At 41.1% G+C, this 27,083-nt stretch overlaps 1 protein-coding gene across 2 annotated transcripts in view; it reads left to right on the plus strand.

Annotated features, from left to right (window-relative positions):
- TBC1D22A (TBC1 domain family member 22A) overlaps positions 1-27,083 on the plus strand; it is an 849,217-nt gene that overhangs the window by 654,150 nt on the left and 167,984 nt on the right. For both annotated transcript variants that reach the window (XM_077264859.1, XM_077264857.1), the window contains exon 12: positions 19,650-19,745. In XM_077264859.1, the coding sequence (XP_077120974.1) occupies positions 19,650-19,745 (96 nt within the window). The remainder of the gene's footprint in view (positions 1-19,649; positions 19,746-27,083) is intronic.

The following is a 27,083-nucleotide window of genomic DNA, read 5'->3' on the forward strand; positions in this document are numbered from 1 at the left end:
TCTTTTAAATCCCCTGGCAGAGGATTCGGGACCTTGGGCATGCGCACACCACTACGCCACCAACGGAAAACTACGCAAAATCTGGGGGAAGACAACGCCCTTTTGACCAGACCAGCCTGATTGACAGGCGAAAACGGAGACTTTGCAAAGGTATTTCGGCAACTTAGGTGGGTAATAAACGCATAACAAACACACTAATGTAACGCCCACCTCTGCCCCTATTTAACGCTATTTTTATCCCATCTTCCAAAAACGTGGTGACAGGTTCCCTTTAAGTGGTGAAAAAAAAAATCCAAAGTTTGTGTAAAAAAAAAATAAAAATGCCATTTTACGAGACCCGTAGTGTTTCCATTTTTCGGGATCTGGGGCTGAGTGAGGGCTTATTTTTTACCCACCAATCTGATGTTTTTATTGAAACCATTTTGGTGTATATACGATCTTTTGATCGCCCGTTACTGCATTTTATTTCAGTGTTGCAGCGACCAAGAAAAATGTCATTCTGGCGTTTTGATTATTTTCTCGATACGCCATTTACCAATTAGATTCATTCTTTTTATATATTGATAGATCGGGCGATTCTGAACGCGGCAATATCAAATATGTGTATGTTTGATTTTTTTATGGCTTTATTTTGAATGGAGTGAATGGGGGGGTGATTTGAACTTTTATATATATATATTTTTTTCATATTTTTTAAAAATATTTTTTTTACTTGCTTCAATAGTCTCCATGGGAGACTAGACACTGCGATCATCCAATCTCTTGTACTACATAGAGCAGAAATGCTCACTTGCTATGAGTTCCGACCGCTGGGCCGCGCTCATAGCTATCCGGCTATGACGACTACAAGGGTCTCCGGCTGACCCCGAGTTGTCATGCCAACCCATCGGCGACCCGCGGTCATGTGACACAGGCACCGATGGGAGGAGACAATGACGCGCTTCCTGTGCATGCATGTTAAATGCCGCTGTCAGAGTTTGACAGCGGCATTTAATATGTTAACAGCCGTGGGTAGATCAGCTGTCAGGTGCCGGAAAAGTTGCGGGCTCATCGCCAGAGCCCACACCAAACGGGGGGGGGGGGGGGGGGGTCCAATTTCGGATATATCCGTCATTGGACGTTAAGGGTTTGAAAGACTCTGTAATTAGCACTGTTGCTATGCAGCACTAGAGTCAAGAGTTAAAATCCCACCAAGGGCAAGAATTTCATGGAGTTCTTATGTTCTTCCTTTATTTTCTTTGATTCTTTCTGGTACTTCAGTTTCCTCCCACACTCCAAAGACATACTGATAGGGAATCCAGATGCTGAGCCTCAATGGGACAGTGAGTGGTAACGTTGTAGAAGGAAACATAACAAATTCAAAATATCCTATCATGTCTGCCGCACCTCTAGAGCTTTTTTAAAGGGAACTTGTTAGCAGATTTTTGCTTTTTCACCTGAGCGCAATATAATGGAGGAATAGACTCTTATTCCAGTGATGTCACTTACTGGGCTGCTTGCTACTATTTTTTTTTTATAAAATCACTGTTGTATCTGCTGCAGATGTGTCACGGTTCCACCACTTAATGTGTCTGGGAGGCAGTCACTGACCAGTTCGTTCATCCATTCTGGAACAGGGGCGTGCTGAGCTGTCAGTGTGTTGATTGACAGCTCGACTATCCAATTTGTGACTGGGAGGCGTCTGCTGTCTCCAAGTGTTCACTATTCCGTATGATTGCCAGGCTACTTAACCGGGCTGCTTCTCCCAGACCTCTGCCAAACGTACGTTCCACTAGTAAGTTTGTGCTCCCTGTGCCTTTAGTTCTGTATACTTGATCATTTGCTGCCTGACTCTGGACTTTGTTCTGACCATTTGACTGTTTAACCCATTCTGCTGTGATCTGTTAATCTCCTGGTATCCTGACCTCGGAACGTTACCTGATCACGCTTTTGTTTCTTCCTTCTGTTTGACTTACTCTCCTGGCTTCTGACCTTGCACTCTGTGACCATTCTGACTCACAACTTGGCCGTGAGAAGTAACTAGCATCAAAAGATGTAGCAGTTCTGAAAATCCTGAGCCCACAATACTGATTATTAAGCACAAAACAGAGAGGAGTATATTTGGCCCCTAAAAGATACATTTCATTTGTATACAATTAAAAAGATAAGTCATTAGAATGTTTTAACATGAAAACAGAGGCTTCTGCCCAAGGCACAGACATTGAACACTTATGCACTCAGTGGGTAATCGTTCATGAGGATATGGTTAATTAAAGTCCCTATGATTGGTCTAACATCCTGTTTTCATCCTTCCATCAAAGTGTAAGTGCTTATATGGTGAGTAAATGGGAAGATTAAACTTACATGGACTAGACCACCGCTGTGTGTGTGCTGTTTCCACCGCCCCAACGCACGTTTCGATGTAATCTTCAGTAGTTGAGTGAACGAATCCTGGCATCAGAGACATGCACTGCATGACTGGAAGCTAATCTTCTAAACTTCTGGAAATGTGCACTGAAGCCGGGAAGCGTACACCTGGCTTCAGAGACACACTCTCTATACCTTGTCTCACTCGATAACGTTATACAGGCAGGGAATTTGTTCATACATAGGCGAATACTGCTGTGTTGGAGGGCATAGAAGACCTGACGTGTTCCCTTTAATCAGGGCAAGCCACACATGCATCTCCTAATTAAAATGCAATTTATAATTACAGTTGACTTTATTCCTTTTATATGTGTTGTTCATTTTCATCTGCCCACTCTTATTATTTGTAGCTCATGAAAAAAAGGCAAAGGAGAAGTGTCTATACTTAATAGCAATCTGTCACCAGATTTTTTCCAACTAATCTGAGAGCAATAAGATGTAGGCACAGAGACCAGCAACTTGCTGGAGTTTTTATAGAATCACTGTTTTATCTTCATGAGATTTAATATAGAGCAGGGAAAACGTGGGATAACTGTGCTGCTTTTAATCAAGAGATGTATGCCCAAACAGCATGGAGATGGCAAAAAAAAATGTTTGCATTAGTGTTCACACCATTTACTACACCGCTGCCTTTTGTCATTGGAATTTGATAACTGTATTGTTAACATCCTTTTTCAGGCCATGTGCACACGTTCAGGATTTTTCGCGTTTTTTCGCTATAAAAACGCGAAAAAAACGCTTACATATGCGTCCTATTATTTACAGGGTATTCCGCATTTTTTGTGCAAATGTTGCATTTTTTTCCGCGAAAAAATCGCATCGCGGAAAAAAAAGCAACATGTTCATTAAAAATGCGGAATTGCGGGGATTCCGCACACCTAGGAGTGCATTGATCTGCTTACTTCCCGCACGGGGCTATGCCCGCCATGCGGGAAGTAAGCAGATTATGTGCGGTTGGTACCCAGGGTGGAGGAGAGGAGACTCTCCTCCACGGACTGGGCACCATATAATTGGTAAAAAAAAAAGAATTAAAATAAAAAATAGTGATATACTCACCCTCTGATGGCCCCGAAGTGTTCCCGCCTCTCCGGTGCATGCTTTCTCTTCCGTTCCTATAGATGGTGTGGTTCAGGACCTGTGATGACGTCGCTGTCTTGTGATTGGTCGCGTGACCGCTGATGTGACTCACGCGACCAATCACAAGCCGCGACGTCATCGAAGGTCCTGAACCACACCGGCATCTATAGGAACGGACGCCGCTGAGGATATCGGCTGTCTGCAGAGGGTGAGTATAACCATTTATTTTTTTTATTATTTTTAAACATTCTATCTTTTACTATTGATGCTGCATAAGCAGCATCTATAGTAAAAAGTTGGTCACACTTGTCAAACAGTATGTTTGACAAGTGTGACCAACTTGTCAGTCAGTTTTCCAAGCGATGCTACAGATCGCTTGGAAAACTTGAACATTCTGCAAGCTAATTACGCTTGCAGAATACTAAAAAAAAAAACGTGAAAAAAACGGAAAAAAAACGCAAAAAAAAAATGCGTATTTCTTGCAGAAAATTTCCGGTTTTCTTCAGGAAATTTCTGCAAGAAATCCAGACGTGTGCACATACCCTCACAGGTTTTCTTTCTGTCTTGAGCATATATGACTTTGTAGTTGTGCCTTTAACACCCACTTACTTGGTATTCATTTAACTCGCCATATATTTGCTATGTAATGCGGGAACCTCACAATCTATTATCATGCAAAATACATTATATAATGTACAAATCTGACCCCACAGCTCAACACCCGAGAGACCAAATAATAAAAAGTACTCATTGTAAAATATGGTAATAGATGAATATCTGACGGAATGGATATGATTGTGTTTTGCTTAATGAACTTCCAATTTAATGCAGAAATCTCAGTGGTCCTATTGTTAAATATAAAAGGTAGGGGAAAAACAGACATGCAAATGAGCCCGCCGCGCAGAAAGAATTGAAACAATACTGGCAGTTTCTTTATTGTGTCCATTAATTAATGCCATATTACTCAGCTTCTCTGGGAAACAAGTAGAAAAGTAATTAAGATGATACATGAGGTAAGTAGTTTAGACATCAAAATGTAAAATATGTAATAATTATATTGTTAGATTGGGGTATAAGTTGTTTGTGATGGTGATAATTAATCTTCTCCGGTGTAGTACTGCATATTATTCAACCAGCTGGACTATCCTTCCAAGTAAATGGGACTAAGACACCCATTAATGTCTGTTAGCACCAGATAGAAAAGAGCAGCTTTTATACAAAGGCCCCATAATCACATTGCATTCAGGTGATAACACCTAGGCTAGCTGTGGCAAGTCGACTCAGTTTTCTGGAACATTTCATTTCCATATCCCAAATTCTGCATTTATTAAATAATATATGTACTCCGTTTTGCTTTCTTTTGACCTTTCTGGTCAAAAGAAAATTCCGGTTTATTTTATTATTTCCTGTTTAATTTAAATTAGAATCTTTACTTACAACTTCCTTATAATTATATTTAGAAGTTTGGTTTATATTTTATTTCCAGCAAATTGCCATAGAGAATTGCAAAAATAATTTTACTCCCACCTGCTGTGCACTATGGAGAGGGAAAATATATAATAAAAATAAAATCTCAAGTATAAGCAGTTAAAGCAGATGCCCAGCCAGATATCTGTTGTAATGTGTTTAAAATATTAATTTAAAAAAAAGTTATAAAACTTTATCAAAGCTATAAACAAATTTGCTTATGATATCGGCCTTGGTGTCCTGATTTTTCATTACAGGTCCACAGCATTTTTCAAGTTTATTCTCACCCCCTGTCAAGACTTGGCGTGATAAAGGAGACTGGCTGATTGACTTCGTACACTAGCGTCAGCCACCTTTTCCATCACATTTGATGCTAAAACAGAAGGTGGCTCTCAACTATTGAAATGAGCATGCCAGTCCGCCCCCTGCAACCAGATCACTTGTTATGTTCTGACAAGGAATGAGAGCCAAGATCCCTGAATTTAATAATTTGCCATAACTGAAAGTACCTTTATATTTAACTTTACTCCAATAAAATGTATCATAGTGCAAATCTGAGTTTGCATGACATGTCCATTGAGATTCTCCTTTGGCTAGCCAGTAGCTACAGGTAGAACCTAGAATTAACTAGCTCTGTTATTGGATATTTGCAGGCATGCTTTTAAGAGCAACATACGGAACAGATAGTTGTTGTCCGAAAAATAATTCTCTCTACCAAGCTCTCCTGAGTTCTCTTTGAGAAAGCCACTGCCAGACTCCTCAGGCGGCGGCCTTTCTCAACGTAATGGTAAAACTGAAAATGGACATTCTAGATCCTTTAATGTTGTTGGGAAGTCTTGAGGTTTCCATACACATTAAGACTGTTCACGGAGCGTGGCAATATCAGATCACTTTTAGTCTAATGTGACCTCTATGCTTTTGGAGACACATAAAAGTAATGTATATTTGGGAAGAGAACCGCAACATGGGGTGACTGCCAGACTAATACAAGCGTGCAGAACCCCTGCCTATACCAGCTTTAGAAATAGTTTTCAGCTTGGTGCTGTTTTTGTTTTTCATACCCTGATATCAGCTTTTGACTCTTTATCAGTTGGAGTAAAGGAATTTAATGGCTTTTTTTTCTTAGTTGGTTATTTTAGTGGCATATATGCTTTATAACTATGCTTTATAGAAAAAAAATTAAAGCTTTTTGGTACAGAGCTTTTCACATAAAGTTTTAACATTTTTTTTCATTGTTACCTGATGTTTATGATTTGTGAAATATGAATAATCTTTGTTAACGCTGACAGATGGTCCAGTAAAAATAATAAGTTCTGAGTGAGTCTTCTGGAAAGCTGTCTAGTGATCTAGTTTAACCAAACTAAAACGAAGGTCTCTTTTGAGGTTGTTTTTTTTTTTTAGCAATTCTATTGGTCAGTTCCTCTATATACACTTCTAAACATTGAAATTGCAACACCAAGAAGGTTAAGTTGTTAGCCTATGGAAATCGAGGAATGCAGCAGGTGATGTGATCTGTGGTATGTAGAAGAGGCATAAAAGCTAGCTTGAAAGCAATTTTTTTTACCACAAGAAAGCTTAAAAATTGAATCCAGTCTAACAGAAAGGGAGAGAATCATTAATGGGTTGTCTCACAAACTTATTACATTCCAAGATCTATTGATTAAAATGTACTTTGTTCATGGGACAAGCCTTGTAAACTGAAAGAGCTTGGTTTATCACACCGTCAGTGCGTTATGCGTGTAGAACGAAATGTCAGCAATGTTCATTGTTGTATGTCCCAGTGGTTGGAAGAACAACCTCAAACTAAATTGACAGCAAAAGGCATACAAAAACTAACCTTTGCATGGAAGTATCTTCAGGTTAGAAGAATGACATGTAGTAGTTAATTCTGTATGTACTGCAAGTGAAATTGGACATCACAAAACCAAACCTAAGGTGTCAAAAATGGTCTACACCAGGGGTGTCAAACTGCATTCCTCGAGGGCCTCAAACCATGCGTGTTTTCAAGATTTCCTTCTCATTGCACAAGGTGCTGGAATCATTCTGTGCAGGTGATTAAATGATCACCTGTGCAATACAAGGAAATCCTAAAAACATGACCTGTTTGCAGCCCTTGAGGAATGCAGTTTGACACCCCTGGTCTACACTATCCATGAGAAGACATTTTCACAGCATTGGATTAAGAGTCAGATACCCAGGTACAAGTGTTCCATCGATGTCACACCGCCATTCTCAACAGCTGTAATTGTGCAGAGAAAGATGACATTGGATATTGGAAGAGAGGTCTGACTTCTGCAGCGATAAGTCCCACTTTTTTTCATGCCAGTCTTGAGAGGGCAGGGTGACGTATGAGGGTCCTAATGCATTTGCGTATCGGTGGCCTTTTATGCCCCTGTGCTTTTTTGCTATTATCTGCAAAATTACTTTAGTTAGAATTTTGAAACTCTAGGTATTCCTTAAGTATGTCATTGTTGGTAATATCCAGTTGTTCATATAATTTTTTTGATTGGCATTTTGGTGTAACAATGCTTTTTTGAAGAATATCACATCTGCACGGAACGGGGGCCTTTTAGGCCCCTGCTATTTTATCATGTACTCATAAGTGTTTGTGTCTCAAGTTACTTTATTTGTATTCAGGGTTGCTGGTGGAGGGGCCGGAGGTGGATCATGTTATGTGAGGATGTCATATGATTTTGGGAGGGAGTGATAAGGCCATGACATAATCTCAGGTTCTTCTGAACACAGTAATGAGCTGCGTAGAGAGTACTGAGGACAGTATACACTGTGAGCTAATTGCTGAAGGACCTGTGATGATATGATGTTGGGAAGAAGTCTGACTTATTTTCAGTCTCTTTGTTTCTATAAGAAGTTTGCAAAGGGTAGAGCTTGTGAGCCACAAAAATCCAGAGAATTGCACACCGCCTAAAAGAAAGTATAAAAGGTAAGAGCTGCTGAGGATGAGGGGAGAATGGGGGGCACTTTACCCTTACAGTGTGTCACACACAAACAATAGTGGACAACCCTGATTGGGTTCATTGTTTTTTCTTTTAGTTTGCTAACATCTAGTCAGCAATGGCACAATCTTCCTACAAGCGTCTGACTGACCAAGATATTGAAGTAATTATGTTTCAAAGTGAAGATGAAAGTGAACTATCTTTGTCCGATGAAGAGTACCTGTCACCAGCTAATAAAACATCCTCATCCAGTGATTGTTCTGATGATGAAAAAGTTGATCCAGTGAATCCTGAAGAAGTGATTAGTCGAACGTACTCCAATACATAATATTGTGAGACATGCTCAGGGAGCTGTGGGAAGTCCCAGGAGGAAGGACAGGAGAAGCCTATTCTTTGAGGACCTTTGCCATGAACTTGTAATGCCTCACATGATGGAGCGAAGCAACATGAAATGCTTGCCAAAGCAAACTAAAGAAGCAATGAAACGGTGTGGTGTACAGTTTCAGGATACTCCATGGCCAGGAGAAAGAAGATGAAAGCGTTGTTTCATTTGTCCAAGAAACTTAGAGAGGAAAACTGAGTGATATTGTGCCACTTGTGGGGAAAATGTCTGTAAAAAACATTCTTCAGAAAAGATAACGTGAAAATTGTTTGGAAGACCAATAAAATTGAAAAGAAAAAGTTAGAAAAGAAATGTAGCTGCAGCTAGTTTACTCTAGATTTATATACTATTATTAATTTTATTATTATTACTATTTATTTACAGTATATAGCACCATTAATTCCATGGTGCTGTACATGAGAAAGGGGTTACATACAGGGTTATAGATATCATTTACAGTACACAAATGTACGATGACAGACTGGTACAGAGGGGAGAGGACCCTGTCCTTGCGGACTTATATTCTACAGGATACTGGGGAAGAGACGGGGGTGCGGCAGCTCTGGTGGTGGTGAGGCGGCAGCTCTGGTGGTGGTGAGGCGGCAGAATGGTTATTGCAGGCTGTAGGCTTTCCTGAAGAGATGGGTTTTCAGGTTCTGTCTGAAGGATTCAAGGGTGATGGATAGTCTGATCTGTTGAGGCGTGGAATTCCAGAGGATGGGGGATATTCGGGAGAAATCTTGGAGGCGGTTGTGTGGTACCTTTGTGTGTTTTTCATATCTTTGTTTGAAATTTGGAAAAAAAATATTTTTTCGTTTTCTGCAAAAAATTGTTATTAAAATGTTGTGCATTATTCATATCTTATTTTGCAATTTTGAAATAAACTTGTAAAAGTTATTTATGTGAGTTTCTCCATATGATTTGCACAGGGGGCCTTTTTCCCCCATTACGTAAAAGTGTAGATTTGTGACGTCACGCATGCAAGAGGGTTAAGAGGTGCATGCCTCTTATTGAATCAGGTGAGGAGAAAAAGTAGTGTGAACCTAGCCTCAAACTCTTCAGTCATTAACTGGAGTAAGATTTGAGACATAAAGTACACCATCGCTTATCATGAATTTGACTAGCGGGGGGTCACTATGCCCCTGTTCCTCCCAGCTTCACCCCCTTTGCCAGAGCTGTACAAAAACTGCATGAAAAAGATTTTATGAGTCGGGGGCTTACTCTGTAATAATCTGGAATTTGTTTCTAATTCCCTGACCAGATATATTCTGGTCGATGTTTAGAATTACGGTATTCTGTTATTTTTCCTGATTTCGACTATAGTACCTTCAAGCCTGGTTCAATTCTTACAGATTTCTGTTCTATTTTCCAGCTCAAAAATACCCCACATTTTCTGATACTATACCATCAAAAGTATATCTACAAGTAAGACAAAAATGTATCTATGAATACAAGACTTGGCTGCAAATTTTTACTAAATCAGCATGATCAGTCTATTGTACAAATTTTGCTGATTTTGTCATAAAAAGATCTGCATATTCTGGTCTCAACATTGTTCACTATTTTTCATAAATATCCAGTTTCCTCCCAGTACTGTGTACCCCATTATCTAAGCTGATCATACTGTGCTATAATTGTACAAAAAAAACCTTTTCTATTCATTTCACACTTTTCAGAGGAAATGCTGCCTTTCTTACATGTGATATGGTTTCACAAAGAAAAAGCCTTGATATACAGAATGTATAATTTGCTTGACATCATCTTTTTCTCATTCCGATTTTAACAGTTTAGATTGATCTAATCATCCAGTAGATATTATGGCTTGAAAAATACTCTTTTTATACTGAAGTGTGGGGTGATGTGCTGTAAATTACATGCTGGATGATTCAGTATTTTGTAATGACAGTGGTTGAACCGTCTTGGAGTAGGCAATAGAAAAATAGAAAGGAAGTTTTGTAAACTAAATCCTTTTTGGATGAGTCTTGAAAAAAGTTTCAAATATTAGACTGTTCAGTAGTGATGAGCGAACGTGCTTGGATAAGGTGTTATCCGAGCATGCACGTGTGTTAACCAAGTGTCTTTGGTGTGCTCAAATAATATCGACAAGCCGGAAGACATTCCACAACACATGCAGGGATTTGCCTGTTTGTTAGACGCAAGACATGAAGGTGCAGAGACTTGAACATATTACTTCCTCATGCCCCAAACTCTTGGATTAGCACACGAGCATACATGGATAACACTTTATCCGAGCACAGCACTCTTCGCCATTGTTCAGGGCTTGGGGCTTGCTTTGTCTTCATAATGAATTATGTTATTTGTCCTATGTATTCTTTAGTAAAAAAAAAAAAATCCATTTTTTTTTCAATAAATAAAAGCAAACACACAAAAAAACAAATACAGGAAATTTAAGAACTTTCCATATGGCACTGATAGTGCATTTATAACAAACAAATATACAGTACAGGAATAAGGATGTATGACACCAACTCATTTATTCTGCCTATAGTATTAACTCTTCGTCATTTAATAAGAGTTAGACTCCAAATACTGTAGAAAAGATCTGGGTTGCCTCTACATAGAAATCTTACATTTTGTTAGTCTAGATATTAATTATATCCAATGGGACAATGGGAGGCGGTTTTCAGTTTAATAACAGAGAATTTCTGGCATACAGCACTAATAGCTGCATTAATTTCTTGGCGTGTTTACTGAGCAATAGTTTCTCAACAATTCCCATCCAGCTTATTACAGGGGTGCAAAGCCTTGGAAAACTGAGATGGTGGTAACTGTGAACTTCACCTCAGAAGTTTTGTATATAAAGTCACAGACACTTCACTTGTTTGCATTATTTTCACGTAGTTTAAGCAAGGATATTTGTGGTTGACAATTCTTAAAAGGGGTTGTCTCATGTCGATTACTCAGGACCACACCGCTCCCCTGCCTCTCGCCTTCCTGCTTGCCAAGGGGCAGTGCGCTCTTGATTAATGACAGTTTGGACTAGCGGCAGCATTGTGTCGCTGCCCTAAACTGTGCATTATCCCATTCCAGAGACATCGCCAGCTTTGTTTATACTGGACTATAGGCGCTTCTAAGCTGGCCAGATACAGTGAGGAGTTTGAGCAACTCTTGCAGACTTTATAGAAAAAAATCTTGTAAGCACTGCACCCCCAGGCCTAGGAGACTGGCCACAGCTTAACAATAGCTTTGACTATGAGCAGTAAGGTATAAAAAGAAAAAAAAAAACTTTTTTCCCTGAGAATGGAGTGAAATTTTAATAATAGTTAAATGGCAAAGTTGCTTGTTTTTGTATGATCAGTCCAAACAACCATTATCCAGCAATAGCTTCCAATTTAAAAAAGAAGTGCAAGTATAAAAGTGATATAAGTCTATTGGCATGATTTCATTGAGTAGAATGAGATGTGAAGAGCACAGAACTCCAGTGCAGAAGGTTTTGATATTAAATTATGTTCTCTGTTACAGCTTTATTCTTGGTATATAGAGCAGTGATAAATATACTCTATGAAGCATTTATTCCTTTTCTCATTCATTCATTGTATCGAGATCACCAACCATTCAGATACACTGACTCAAACTCCAGGTGTAATACAAGCAGTCAATATGCGCCATTGTCTGTAGAAGCCAGAAAAAATAAGTCACAGTGATCCCGCCGTATCCTAAAAACACTATGAAAACAGCCACGTGAATATGACCTAAAGAGAACAGACTCCTATTTAAATATTTTATACATTAGTATCTCTGGATTCACTTTTATTGCTGTTCTTGTATAGATGCTGTCAGAAGTTAAAGGCATAGTGTGAACATCTCTAATGCAAGGCTTTCCTATGTATTCTACTGTTTTTCAAAGGATTAAGTCATGGAGCCCCTGCAGGCCCTAAAGGTACCGTCACACTAAACGATATCGCTAGCGATCTGTGACGTTGAAGTGTCCTGGATAGCGATATCGTTGTGTTTGACACGCAGCAGCGATCTGGATCCTGCTGTGATATCGCTGGTCGTTGATTAAAGTTCAGAACTTTATTTGGTCGTCAGATCGCCGTGTATCGTTGTGTTTGACAGCAAAAGCAACGATACCAGCAATGTTTTACAATGGTAACCAGGGTAAATATCGGGTTACTAAGCGCAGGGCCGCGCTTAGTAACCCGATGTTTACTCTGGTTACCAGTGTAAAATATAAAAAAACAAACAGTACATACTCACCCTCTGATGTCTGTCACACGTCCCCCGCCGTCCGCTTCCTGCACTGACTGAGCGCCGGCCGCAAAATGAAAGTACAGTACAGCGGTGACGTCACCGCTCTGCTGTTAGGGCCGGCGCTCAGTCAGTGCAGGAAGCAGACGCCGGGGGACGCGAAGGTGAGTATGTAGTGTTTGTTTTTTTACATTTTACACTGGTAACCAGGGTAAACATCGGGTTACTAAGCGCGGCCCTGCGCTTAGCAACCCAATGTTTACCCTGGTTACCCGGGGACCTCGGCATCGTTGGTCGCTGGAGAGCGGTCTGTGTGACAGCTCTCCAGCGACCAAACAGCGACGCTGCAGCGATCGGCATCGTTGTCTGTATCGCTGCAGCGTCGCTTAGTGTGACGGTACCTTAAGAGCGAATACAGCCTTTGTACCTCCCTATACTTATGCATAGTTATCAGAATGCAGGTGCCTTTTACAGCCACATGTGCACAATTGAAGGGGTTATCTCATCAGGGACAACCTCTTTTAATATGTAGTCAAGGCATCGATCAGGTGATCCCAGCAAGGAGCTAGTTGGCAAGAGAAGCTGCGGATAGCTCGACAATTCTGCAAGTAAATGCTCTGTAGTATTGCATGGTGGCCATGCAGATGAATTTGGGGATGGTCTGTGTTCTTTAGAATGTAAGCTACTACTAAAGAGCATGTGGTATGGAGCTGGTAGACCATCCCCTATGATTTCCAGCAGGACAAATGGTTAGAGGTTGTCTCCACAAAACAACCCCTTACCTGGAGTACTCACAGAAGGATGATTTAGTGATCAAATTGAGTTATTAAAAGAGTAATTTTGATACTGACTTTATGACACTGAATTCTAGGTAACACCTTTTTCTATTCTGACTGACCAGCTACCAAGAAAGCGACATGGACCTGATGGGTTTTTAGCTTCAGGCTCTTTAGATTTTCAAATACTTTATGGAAGGGACTCCCTTTTAGACATGCTCAGATATGGTCTATGCAATTTTAGTTTAAAAAAACATTTCCATATATTAGGCAAATTATTTTCGATTTGCTGCTAAGATATGTAGGACATTCCAAACAGCGTGTGCTTCTTGAAACTGAAAAGTCATCTGCTTCTATAAGTAAGATTATCTAAAAACAAGAAAAAGAAGCGCACATAGAGTAATACCTTCAGGTATCGCAATCACCTGGACCCCCACAAAACAGAGTCACCTGGTCTGGTTGTGATAGGTCACAACTCCCTTGGATAAGCACGTATGGTCGCAGCAGGCTCCCGGCAAACAGTATGGATCCACATGGAAAAAGATAGAACCGGAGGATAGAAGCCGCGCAGACCACAATAAAGGTGGCAGAGTTACACACACACTCTGTTTATTAGCCTACGCGTTTCGTGGCAAACAGGATGCCCTGATGAAGTGGCCTGTTTGCCACGAAACGCGTAGGCTAATAAACAGAGTCTGTGTGTAACTCTGCCACCTTTATTGTGGTCTGCGCGGCTTCTATCCTCCGGTTCTATCTTTTTCCATGTGGATCCATAAGTAAGATTATGGGAGACCAGTAATGGCACATCTACAGCCTGCAGTGTGACATGCAGCACATGTGGGGGACCGTATAAAAAAAAAAAGGAAAATAATGCTTGTCTACAGTAATAAGTATTTGTATCAGTTCCACTGTACACCGTGTCTTACAAATGGAAGGACAGAGAGGAAAACTATTATACTGCAGTGGAAAATTGAACTGGCCTGCGTCATGCATTCTGCTCTGATGCTTCTTGTCTTTGGGTTTTAGTTGTTCTTTAAGTTCCTCTTTAAGTGGCGTTCTAAGCCGCCCACTAGGCAAGGATTTATATAAGCTGTAAAATTAATTTATTCTAGTAAATGCAGATCTGTAGGATTTATAGCCATCTACACAGTACTAATGTCTCTGAAAACAAAAAAGATGTTGTACAGATCCCGAATTCTAAATCTGTTACATAGAAAAGATAAAGGACCAATAAGTTCATGCTGTTAATTCTAGATGTATTGTAATGGTCCAGCAGAAGACAAGGAAAAGCCACAGGGAACCATTTGCACAGTTTCCTCAGTAAGAAAAGAACTGTGCCAATTCCTTTCATGGGAATCTAATTCATTAACTCGGTACTATTAATGTGTTTATGGCCTCAAGGTGAATCCACTATATGTAAGAGAATCACATAACTTCCCCGTCCGGTGTCAACAACCTTATTGTAAAAATGCCTATATTCTGCTGAAGACAAGACATCCAATGGGAATTAGAAATTAAAGGGGGGTTTCCAGCTAACAAATTTAGTTACCTGTGCTTTAATAATTAAGTTATGCAACCTACTATTACACGTTAGCTTTGAAAAGTGCCTAAATCTTCAGCTACAAGCAGATAAGTTGAGCATCAGTCTCCATGCAGCATCCAGACTGTAAAAGAGGTCGTTCTTGAATAATGGAAAAAGACAGATGTTGCATTATGTCGCCAACATGTTCATTGCATGCCTAGAAGACTTAAAGGGGTTGTCCGACCACAAAATCCTGTTTTTTTTTTTGTTTAGTTTTTTTTATTCTGTGCTTAACACTTCTATGCATTTTGTTTCCTGAAGTTTACTTCATTCCCTGCATCCACTTAGTTTACCTGTTGCTCTACCAAACTTAACAGCTCCCTGTGCCGTATTATCTAACCTCACAGTCAGAGCTGGCACCGCCATGCCTGTGTCCAGCCCCACCCTCTGCACACTCATTGGCTGTTAGTATCTGCCCCTGCGCCAACTTCTGTCATCATGCCAGTATTGGAAATAACAGCAATGCCACATCTGTGGAAAGCAGCGCAACCCTCGCTCCACAACACCTCGACAATGGTGGTTCTCACATGTCTCCACATTATCCCTGACATGCTTAGTATGAAGTGATCTATATGTGATGTGTGTGTGCAAGAGTGTAAGTAAGTGTGTGTATATTTACATATATATACCATATAATATACCTCAGCTGCTGCAGAACTTCAGTCTTTAGTGATGTATGGGAGGGAGGGATGCATGAACACAGCACATTATACTCGCCTATGTAGAAGGCTTTTCTTCCTGATTTGTCCAATCAGCTGAGTCATTCCCCTGCTGCATGCACACATTCACACAGGAGAAGGGGGAGGGTCTGGCACAGATTGAGGGTGGTGTCTGTGTGATGTCACTGACTAGTCTCCGCCAGACAGGAACAGGCCAGTCGGAGAGTGAGCCGCTCCTCCACAATCAGGAGAGCTGCTCACATGACTAGGTGTGATATATAACACGTTGTCACCAATCTGCAGCCTAGGTACATACACAAGTTATAGAGAAAGCATAGACAACCCCTTTAATGCTATCCCTAATAATCATGGTGGTTATTCACAATACTAGGTGTTCTAGTTTTGATGTGACATATTCTTTTTTGAATCAACTAATTTGAGTAAAACTGTAGATTTTGTAATCAAAGTTATATCATTAGCCTTACTTTCATGTTTTGGGTTAAAAAAATACCGTATTTTTCGGACTATAGGATGCACCGGACTATAAGGCGCACCCAGGTTTTAGAGGTGGAAAATAGGGAAAAAAATATTTGAAGCAAAAAAAATGTGGTAAAATATTTAATAACATAAATAACATACTATTATATGTGGTGTTATTATATATAATAGTATGTTATTATGTTGGAAGCTGCGGGACCAGTGTGGTGTCTGTGAAGTACGATATGAAGACGCTGGAGGGTGAGTATAAGGGCTCATTTCCACATGCGAGGCACACGTCCGTATCTCGCATGTGGAAACCAAGCTCTGGCGCCGGCACTTTGGAGCGGAGCTGTGCAGCTCCATGTGTTCCTATGCGGCCGCACGCTCCGCTCTGGAGTGCCGGCTCCACAGCTTGGTTTCCACATGCGAGATACGGATGTGTGCCTCGCATGTGGAAATGAGCCCTAAGAATGGGTGCACAGGGCTTATAGTGAAAGCACCACTCCAGCACTGCAAAATAACACTGGAGTGCTGCTTTAAAATCCCATGGGAGAACTATAACTCCCAGCATGTCCTGCAGATCCTATGACATGCTGGGAGTTATAGTTCACCAAAGGAGTGGCAGAGTGCTTTATTGTGTTTTGTAAAGACTGACCTCTTAATTGTGGCAGCCAGCCACACTGTGGTGAGGTAAAAGCTGGAGCATCCCATGGCTGCACACACACAGAGCCCTCCCTGTTGTTGTTGCCTTTCCACAGCGCACACGCAGGACATAAGAGGAAGCTGCAGATTCTAGGTGGGAGTCTGAAGGACCTATGATGATGTCAGAAGAGGGAGGGCTCTGTGCTGCCATGTGATGCTCCAGCCCGCCCACTTCTGACATCACACAGGTCCTCCCTGTGCACCAGACAGCTCAGCGTCCAGCACAGGCAGGTATACAGCGATCTCCTGGCCCCTGCTGCTGCCTCCTCCTCCCCCGGACACACAGATTCTCCCCTGAATCAGTGCTGGGGAAACTGTGTGTCGCTGCTTAAGTGCAGCATTCATTTGCTGCTCCGGCTCACCGCTCAGCTGATCGGTTGGCGGGGAGCAGCTAATAAATATTCTCTGCACTTAATCAGCGGGGCCATGTGCTTTCCCCAGCAGCTGATTCCGGGCAGCGGGGACATCCTGAAGTGGGATAACAGTGCGATCCCACTCACTGCTGCCCCCCTCCCCACATGTTATTTCCGTACTATAAGACGCACCCACACTTTCCTCCCAAATTTGGAGGAAAAAAAGTGCGTCTTATAGTCAGAAAAATACGGTAATGTTCTATGAAACCCAGTCAAAATTTTGGAAATTGTTATGTGAGATCTTGATAAAAATATTGCATTTCAAATGGGGCGTACTCATTTAAATGAAATACCCCTTAGACATTTGAAGAGAGAGCCTGATATACAATATGTCAATGTTCGCATATGGGCGTTGTTACGGCTAAGGCTGGCAACAGACAAGCACATTAAAAAATCATCTGATTTTCATGCAGAAAACTGACATTCTTCATTTGTATTGTCGACAGTGTGTGTATTTTATGTCCATGCGTGATTCGTATTTATTCAGCAATGTTTTAAAATGTACATGATCAATACAGTTTCCTCGGTTAGTGACAATGTATCCATAAAAATCAGATGCTATATGGCTGATCCACGTGGGAACCCATCTTTTTTGCACAGCCATAGACTTGTACTGGTGAGTCTTATCAGACATATGGAGGAAACGTGTACATGTTGTGATTTTTCTTTTCTTTTTTTCGCCCAGTCCCTGTCTCATCTGAACAGTCCTATTGATTAACATTGGTCAGTGCCCCATTTTTACTCGGACATCACACATATGATGTGTCCTTCTGAAGGAGCCCTTAGGGACAGATTTTGCTCTACAGATCTATAATATTCTCAGCATGTTCTTAATTGCCCTGGATCTACACAGAAAAGCTGTGACTAAACTCCAATACATTTCAGTAAGGCTCATCAGCATGTGGATTTGCTGGAATGGCAGGACCATGACAGAAATTAGTTTCAGATTTCTGCCTATAGCACAGTGCATTTCTTGTTCTATACTTCGAAGTAGATAATTTCCTTATGCTTATTTAGTTTATTCCTCAGCGCTTTGCAGAGACTGTCCTCATACACATTTGTCCCTGTTTCAGTGAGACTGACAAAGTCCCCATCATTTACAAACAAGGATCATTATCATTAGAAACCAATTAGGCTACTTTCACACTAGCGTCGTGCACTGCAGGTCGCTATGCGTCGTTTTGGAGAAAAAACGCATCCTGCAAAAGTGCTTGCAGGATGCGTTTTTTCTCCATAGACTTTTATTAACGACGCAGTGCGACGCATTGCCACACGTCGCAACCGTCGTGCGACTGTTGCGTCGGACCGTCGCCACCAAAAAACGTTGCTTGTAACGTTTTTTGGTGCGTCATTCCCGTCTTTTCCGACCACGCATGCGCGGCCGGAACTCCGTTCCCGCCTCCCCGCACCTCACAATGGGGCAGCGGATGCGTTGAAAAACAGCATCTGCTGCCCCCGTTGTGCGGCGCTTTCACAGCTAGCGTCGGTGCGCCGCCACATCGCATAGCGACGTGCAGCGCACGACGCTAGTGTGAAAGTAGCCTAAGAGGGTTATCCAGTCTAAACTGATCAGTCTGCAGTCACTCTGTGTGACTGCAGACTCGTAAGTCCCCCCCCCCCCCCCAGCGCACGCACTGTGCGCAGCAACGAATTGCCAGTATCTGAGCCAGGACCATAAGGTATTTATGCGTTAAATATTCTCCTGGTCAGAACTGCTTCCATACACTTGTATAACCAACACTAAAGGACCTGGCTGCATCTCGCATAAAAAAATGGAAAAAAAAGTTCAAAAAAAAGATTAATAATGTGTAAGATAAACCTGGGGTATTGGTCGATATCTTGGCCATGGTATGCAAGCTCACAAACCTGTGTCAAGGCTCCCTCACACTTCCGAGTCCTAACACTAAAATTAAAAATGCCTAACATAGAACAAAATAATAATAAAAAAAAATCACAGAGACAAGATACAGCCTTACCAGCACTTAGTGAGATTACCAATGTACTAGCAACATGGATCAGACCCCAATGATAAAGGTGGGGGCAGCACTGGTGCAAAGTAATGATGCAAACAGCCACTCACAGACCTACCAATTCATGGAGGGGGTGACTGTGTACTAATAGACATGCACCCAGATGGAGCTTGCACAGGACGCCAGTCACACAGATGGGTGTGATGCACAGTGTCTGGCTTACAGCCTATTGATGACGTCCATACTATTAGATCCGGAGGGCTGTCTAGCACTATATAAGTGCACCCCACAGGGACAGACACCCCAGTACACCCAACCAACACTAAAGGGCCTGACTGCATCCTGCATAAAAAAATTGAAAAAAGTGCAACAAAAATAGATGAGTAAAGTATAAGATAAATACATTACCTGAGGTATTGGTCGATATTTTGGCCTAAATGGGTGACCAAAGCTGTGTAAGCTGTTGTCAACAGAAAAAAAAAAATGATGCTTATTATTTATTTTAACAAATTATCTTTGAAAATTAAAATACAAATAACATTTTTTCCCTGTGATGTTGTCTCTTCTAGTCTGAACCTGAAGGATTTTCCCACTTCCATCTATATGTATGTGCGGCCTTTCTTGTGAGATGGAGGAAAGAGATTTTGGAAGAGAAAGATTTTCATGTAAGTGTTTTCTGTTTTACTTGCTATAACATGGATTGAAATGAGGCCACAGTTATGTGCCTATACTGACGAGCAGTAAATCCACTCAACAAAAGGAAGTAATTACTACCTGTATGCCGTGACAAATTGTACAGTTAAACAATGTCACCTTTGGCATCACAAACTTTTCAAATACAGGTGATTTATAGTGAGCTGCCGCATTCCAAACCACCATTTAAATCTGACGGTAATAGCTCTGGGAGAAAGTGAGTGAGAGTTGAGTTAAATAGAGGTGATTTACTTAGATGTTCTGTATATGGGGTAATACAAAATTAATCTATTAATAATGCTACATATTATGGACCTACATGGTTTACATTTAGAAAAGTAATATGTGTTAAAATGTGATCTACCAGTTTAACATTTCAGATTTATGATCAAATAATCCTTGTATTTATGAGAATACAAAAATTAATAATGATCAGCTGTTCATGGCATCACCAAAAATATCTTCTGTTTGTTATATATTAACCCCTTTTCGAAATCAGGCGTAATAATATGCAATGTCGGACACCCTCCCTTTGATGTGGGCTTCGGCGATAAGCCCACATCTTTTCCGACACATGTCAGCTGTTTTGAATAGCTGACATGTGCCGCTAACAGCCGCTGGAGGAATCACGATCCTCCCGCAACTGTTAACCCATTAAATGCCGCTGTCAAACTCTGACCGCAGCATTTAACTCACGCTTCCGGCAAGCGCGCTATTGAAGCATGCCAAATGTAAAAAAAAGAAAAAAAAAAGTTTTTAAAAATATAAAAAAAATATAAAAGTTCAAATCGCCCCCCTTTCGCCCCATTAAAAATAAGACAATAAAAAAATCAAACATACACATATTTGGTATCGCCGTGTTCAGAATCGCCCGATCTATCAATATAAAAAGGATTAACCTGATCGTTAAACGGCATAGCTAGACGAGTAGTCAAAACGCCAGAATTACGTTTTTTGGTCACCACGACGTTGCATTAAAATGCAATAATGGGCGATCAAAAGATCGTATCTGCATCAAAATGGTATCATTAAAAATGACAGATCCCGAAAAATGGAGATGCTACATGTATCGGAAAATGGCACTTTTTTTTTAATAACATAGATTGGAATTTTTTTCACCACTTAGATAGAAAAGAACCTAGACATGTTTGGTGTCTATGAACTCGTAATTACCTGGAGAATCATAATGGCAGTTCAGTTTTAACTCAAATAGGTTTTTATTAAGTAACATTCCTCAGACAACCTGTAATAGCCTTGTTGATAGCCTGTCAGGTTGTGTAAGTGCAGGTATTTCTGTGCATGATGCTGTTGAGTGTGTTTGAAAACTTAAAAATCTTCAATAAAATAATATCTTTTTAGGAAATACAGTAGGTGAGGAATATCTGCAGACTTTGATCTTTCTATTTGCCATTTTGTAAATGCTTGCTGTAGTCATGGCTTTCTTTGCATATGTCTCCTTTAGGTTATAAAGTTATATACCAAACCAAAATTTATTCCATGAGTAGTTGTGCTTTAGAGCATCGCTTAGCTGTACGGCCAGTGTAGTAACTTATTTTTTATTGAGCTTCGTGCAGCATCTGCTGTGCCTGTCAGAACAGGTTTGGGATATGGCTGAACATTTATATGGGCACAGCTTTACCTTTGCAGCACTTTGGAATAGTGGCTCGTGTTTCTTGTTCTGTCCTTGCACTAATACAGTAAAAGCCAGTGTATTTCGTGCACTGAAAGTAACATTTTATAGGAGGCTCTGACTTTATGTTCTAGAAATTGAGATCCCGAAACTAGCTATGGCCAAAAAATGTGTTTTGGTTTAATTAGTATTTAAATCATATGCCATTTCACCTTTCACTGTTTTATGCATGTATTAGCAATATTCTGGTATCTCTTAGCAAAGTCACAGTAATAAAGTGCTTCTTATTTAATTGCTGACCTCAATCAAAGGAACATGTTCGTTTTAAAGTCTTATTCAGATAAATGGTAAAGATGTAGTTTTAATTTAGTTTGTGCTGTAAATTGTAGCGATGCGTATTAATTGTATTACTGAAGGATACTGCACATGTCTTGCATTGCCACTGTGGTGGCTCGAATAACACTTAAAGCAAAAGAAACCCTTTAGTACAGTGATATCTGAACCCTGTACTTGGATAATGGGGGTCATATTTCCAGTGTCCTAAGGCGCACAACTTGAGTAATTGCCTCAGAAAACATCAGGAATATTTGTATACTGATTCCTAGTATTTTACTACTAACATTTCTTACCCATGACACTGACAGCACAGTGCCTGATTTACTAAAATGGTCTATTGTTTATACATTGCATAGTTAGTGTAAAATGCACCTCATTTATCAAAAAACGTGAACTGCTATATTTAATTAAGTGTCTGGTTTACAAGTTTACTCTTGACTGCTATATTCCTAAATATGGAATACATACATAATACTTTTGTCCATATAGTGTGTGCATACTAATACATAAACCATATTTTTTGGATTATAAGATGCATTTTTTCCCAAATGTGGGAGGAAAATGGGAGGGTGTCTTATCATTCAAATATATCTTACCGGCTGTGGTGGAGTGGGGTCCCAGGTTCACTGCTGGTGGAGGCAGGAGTGGGGCAATCCTGCGGGCCTCGGGCTGGGAGGACGGGGTGTTCAGAGGAGGTGTGACGCTGCGGGTGATCAGTAGTGTGGGGGCTCTGCAACATTTTGTGAAAGCCCGGAGCCCCCACAGTTCCATGGTTAACTCCGTGAAAATGGCCACCAGGGGCGGCACATGCGCAGATGGAGATCTCAGCACCAAGATTTCGGGAGACGAGATCTCCATCTGCTCATGTGTCGCCCGCAACGTTGCACCTCCAAACACCCCTTACTACAAGCCTGGGGTCCGTAGCATCTCCCCACTCCTGCCTCCACCAGCAGTGACACTGACTTACTGCCACCCCCGGTAAGCAATAAGATGCATGGATAAGAAGAAGAAACTTTATTACGTTGCATTATTATTCATTGAACCTTTATAAAACGGAACTCATGTAACTAAAGATTAGTTAGTTGAATCTGCACAATGCAAAGAATGATATCCTTTGCAACTGTTTGATATCAAAAACTTCTGCTTTCTTTTTTTCAGAAGTCATTCATATCCAGAACATATAAGCAATTATAACAGTAAGAATTGAAAACCCTTTAATCATGTGTATTAGTGTAACACAAACCAAAATCTACCATTAAAATAATACATTCCTAATTACTGCTGGCCTTTTCATTTATTACCTTCTTTTCTTGCACATTTTTATGGTGAAAGAAAAGAAATAGAAAAGAAAACCTATTCAGTGACTGGCATGCCTTTGATAAAACTGTATTTCTCCGTATTCATCTGCATGGACAGCTGCTCTCTCTTACATTAGCTGCCAAGGTACCCAAACACTTTATCATAGTTATTACATTCTTGAAATACCTGATGTTTCAGATTCCCATTTTCCTTGGCCTTCTTGTCTCAGCTAGGCCAGCTTGCCACTATTAATAGTTGTTTTTGTTTGATGTGCTTGTCTCTAGAATTGTTAAGTTGACAGTGATCTGTCCATGATTTGTGTCGGAGTATTAATAAAATAGCCGGGGTGCTGTCCTTAACCTGAAAACAGCTTATGCTTTAACAAGGTTCTTTGTTGTAGTGGCAACTTGTAACTTGTGTTTAAGACTTTACACTTTACCAATTATCTTTTTTGTAATGTTCACATAGAAGAACCATCTTGATTGACACTTTCAAAATGTGTCCAACTTTAACATAAAAGATTGCCAAGTCGCTAAAATCTAAACTCATGCCTATTCTGTATATTGCTCTCTTAACAAGTAGGCGGTATTTAGACAATAGTGTAGAATACATATATCCAGGAATATAGAAAGTGAGCTTTGATACCTCTTATTGTGAATATTGGACTCTGTTTAATCTACTTATATAGAGATGCCATCTTTCATTCTGCCTGTACTGATAGATTTTACTATATCAGTAGATTGTGATGGGAAATTAAAATCAAGCATGTTTAAAAAATACTTTTAACATAAAAACTTGATTTAAACCCATTCCTTTTAAGAAAACTTATGTGAAATGCATGGTATATATATAGAGAGGGGGGAGATATATATATATATATATATATATATATATATATATATATATATATATATATATATATATATATATATATATATATATATATATATATATATATATACCGTATATAAAATGAAGATTTTGGGCCCTATTCATCATTTGTTTTTTTGTCGCTTTTCTTTTTTGTCTCATGGTATGCACCGATGTTTTTTGAACCAAATGTGTCGAAATGTTAGATGTGATTGATAGATTTTGTGCAAAGCCCAAAATTGTCTTTTATTTTCTATTTCTCCTACCCCCATGACGGCACCACGGAAAGAGAGGGATCCGCCCTCAGGGACAGGAAACCCACAGGTTAAAAAGGCGGGACCTCTCCTCCACCTCAGTTTGGTTTCCTGTCCCTGACGGGGAACCCACAGCTTACCACAACGTTGTGGAATCCCGGGGACCATCGGGCCGAATTCAGGCAGCGGGGGGCCCTGCCGCTGTCATAGATGGATATCCTCCCTGAAGGCACATTCCGGGGCCGGCGGGTCCTGTGTGGTATGTGCGGGGAGGAGGCAGTGAAGAGGATCAAGTCTGCCTCTTCCTCTTTTCTACTACGAGTAGCCGGTAATAGGTAGCGGCGGCTACCTGGGGTAACATCGCCGGTTTGGAGCTCAGGAGGAAGGTGACGGCGGTCACCGATGGGAGGCACTGGCATGGTGTAGGCAGAGGCTGCTGCGATCCCCTCTGTCCCTCCTGGAAGCCAATAAGAGTAGTGCACGCACAAGGTCTGGCGGCATCTTATTGCGCAGGCGTGGGGGGTCACTTCCGGGGCAGCGCAAGGTACCTCTGGGTAGACCGGATGTTGCCTTGCGCCGCACACCGGAGATAAAATCAGCGGAGGGACTGGACACCGCTGCTCAAATCGTGCCACTAGGAGTGGAAAAGAGCAGTCGGTGGAGGATACTCCGCAGTCCCCGCTGGGAGAAGACCCGCAGGAGCGCCGTCACCCGCAGAAAAAACAAAAGCAGGACCAACCTATACAGTGCCGCAGCTCAGGATCCCAACACAGCAGAGACTCCAGTGGATCCAGGAGGAAAACAACGGTTCAAATGGAGGAGGCATCCCCAAGACCAGACCCGGTATCTTCCTCACGTTAGGAGGGTAAGTGGCCTCCGTGAATGTATATATTCTAAATAGGGGTTTATTGTATTTCTTAGGGGAAGAAATGCGAAAACAAAACATAGTGTTCCTGCTCTGCTCGGCAGATCTACCAACTGCATGGGCAAAAAAGCTCTGTGTCTTATGCATAGAGAACACCATAAATGAAGAGACCCCAAGATTTGCGTCTGAGCTAAAAGATTTAATTAAATCCCAAGTAGAAGATGCACTAAAGGGTGTAAAAAGCCGTAAGAGAAAAAAATGTCCTACAGGAAGTGCCGCGTCAGGAGGAAGCAACAGGGTTCTACTCTCCTCTTTTTCTTCGGACGAAGCCGGACGGGTGTTTCAGAACAATGATAAACTTGAAGAAATTAAACAAATACCTAGTAACAGAAAAGTTCAAGATGGAAACAATAAAATCATGTGTCAGAACCCTTCATCCGTCTTGTTTCATGACCGTCATAGACTTAAAAGATGCATACTACCATGTGCCGATCCATCCGGATTACCAAAAATTTCTCAGGGTGGCAGTAATGATACAAGGGGAACTGAAACATTATCAATACAGAGCGCTTCCATTCGGCCTTGCCGTTGCCCCGAGGGTGTTTACAAAACTAATGGCGGAAGTAATGGCCCACACAAGGGAGCAAGACATATTGATTGTCCCTTATCTGGACGACCTCCTAGTGATGGGCAGATCGCCTCTCCATTGCAGTCAGCAACTAGACAGAGTAATGGCAGCCCTATCAAAGCTGGGGTGGTTATTGAATCTGGAAAAATCCAGACTTATCCCAACACAAGTACAACAGTACTTAGGGATAATAATAGACTCAACAAAACAAGAATGTCGTCTTCCAGAAGCAAAAGTGTCCAACATGGTACAACTAGTGGACCATTTGAGACATTCTCCGGTCATTACTTTAAGGAAGGCAATGTCCATTCTAGGATCTATGACAGCTTGCTTCCAGCAGTCCAGTGGGCTCAGAGTCACTCCAGAGATCTCCAATGGGAAATATTAGAAGCGGAAATCCGCTTAAAAAGAGATTTAGAGAAGCGATTAAAAATATCTTCGCAAACAATAGCTTCCCTAGCTTGGTGGACAGACCCGTCCAATCTTATCAGAGGAGTCCCATGGGTATGGCCGGTCTCAGTAACCCTGACCACGGAGGCAAGTCCATGGGGTTGGGGAGCCCACCTTAACGGTCAAATTGCTCAGGGTCCTTGGTCACGGGAAGAGAAACCCCTCACTTCAAACTTGAAAGAGCTTTTGGCAGTAAAGTATGCCCTCAATCACTTTCTAGTCTCCCTCCGTTCCCATCATGTAAGAGTACTGACAGACAACAAGGTGGTAGTTGCGTACTTAAATCATCAGGGGGGACAAGGTCACAACCTCTGATGAAAGTGACGAAAATCCATCCTGTCACAAGTAGAAGCCAACCTGTCCTCCCTGACAGCCCTTCACATCAAAGGGACAGAGAATCAGACTGCAGATTTTTTAAGCAGAACACAACTAAAACAGGGGGAATGGGAATTAAACACGGAGATATTCGATCACATAGTGGATCGGTGGGGGGCCCCGGATATAGATCTGTTTTCAAACAGTCAAAACCGGAAAACACAGGCATTTTGCTCAATAGATCCATGGGAGAATCCAGTGACCCTATACGCTTTTCTAATTCCCTGGAATTTCAGACTAGCTTATGCATTTCCTCCAATAGCGTTAATTCTGTTAGTTCTAAAGAAGATCAGGGAGGACAGCAAGAGTGATCATGATAGCCCCGTTTTGGCCAAAAAGAAAGTGGTTTCCATAGCTACGTCTAATGTCCATATCAGAGCCTTGGGTCCTCCCAGATATCCCAAACCTTCTGCGCCAGGGTAAATCATCCACAAATAAAAAACTTGCATATGACGGCCTGGAATTTGAGAAGGAACTTTTAACTAAGAGGGGGTTTTCTCCAAATCTAGTTTCAACTCTGTTGGCCAGTAGAAAACCAGTAACTACGAGAGCATATAGCAAAGTCTGGAAAAAATTCCTCTCTAGTTCAGCGGTCAGCTTATC

The sequence above is a fragment of the Ranitomeya variabilis genome, chromosome 5 (genome assembly GCF_051348905.1).
Source record: "Ranitomeya variabilis isolate aRanVar5 chromosome 5, aRanVar5.hap1, whole genome shotgun sequence".
Taxonomy (NCBI): domain Eukaryota; kingdom Metazoa; phylum Chordata; class Amphibia; order Anura; family Dendrobatidae; genus Ranitomeya; species Ranitomeya variabilis.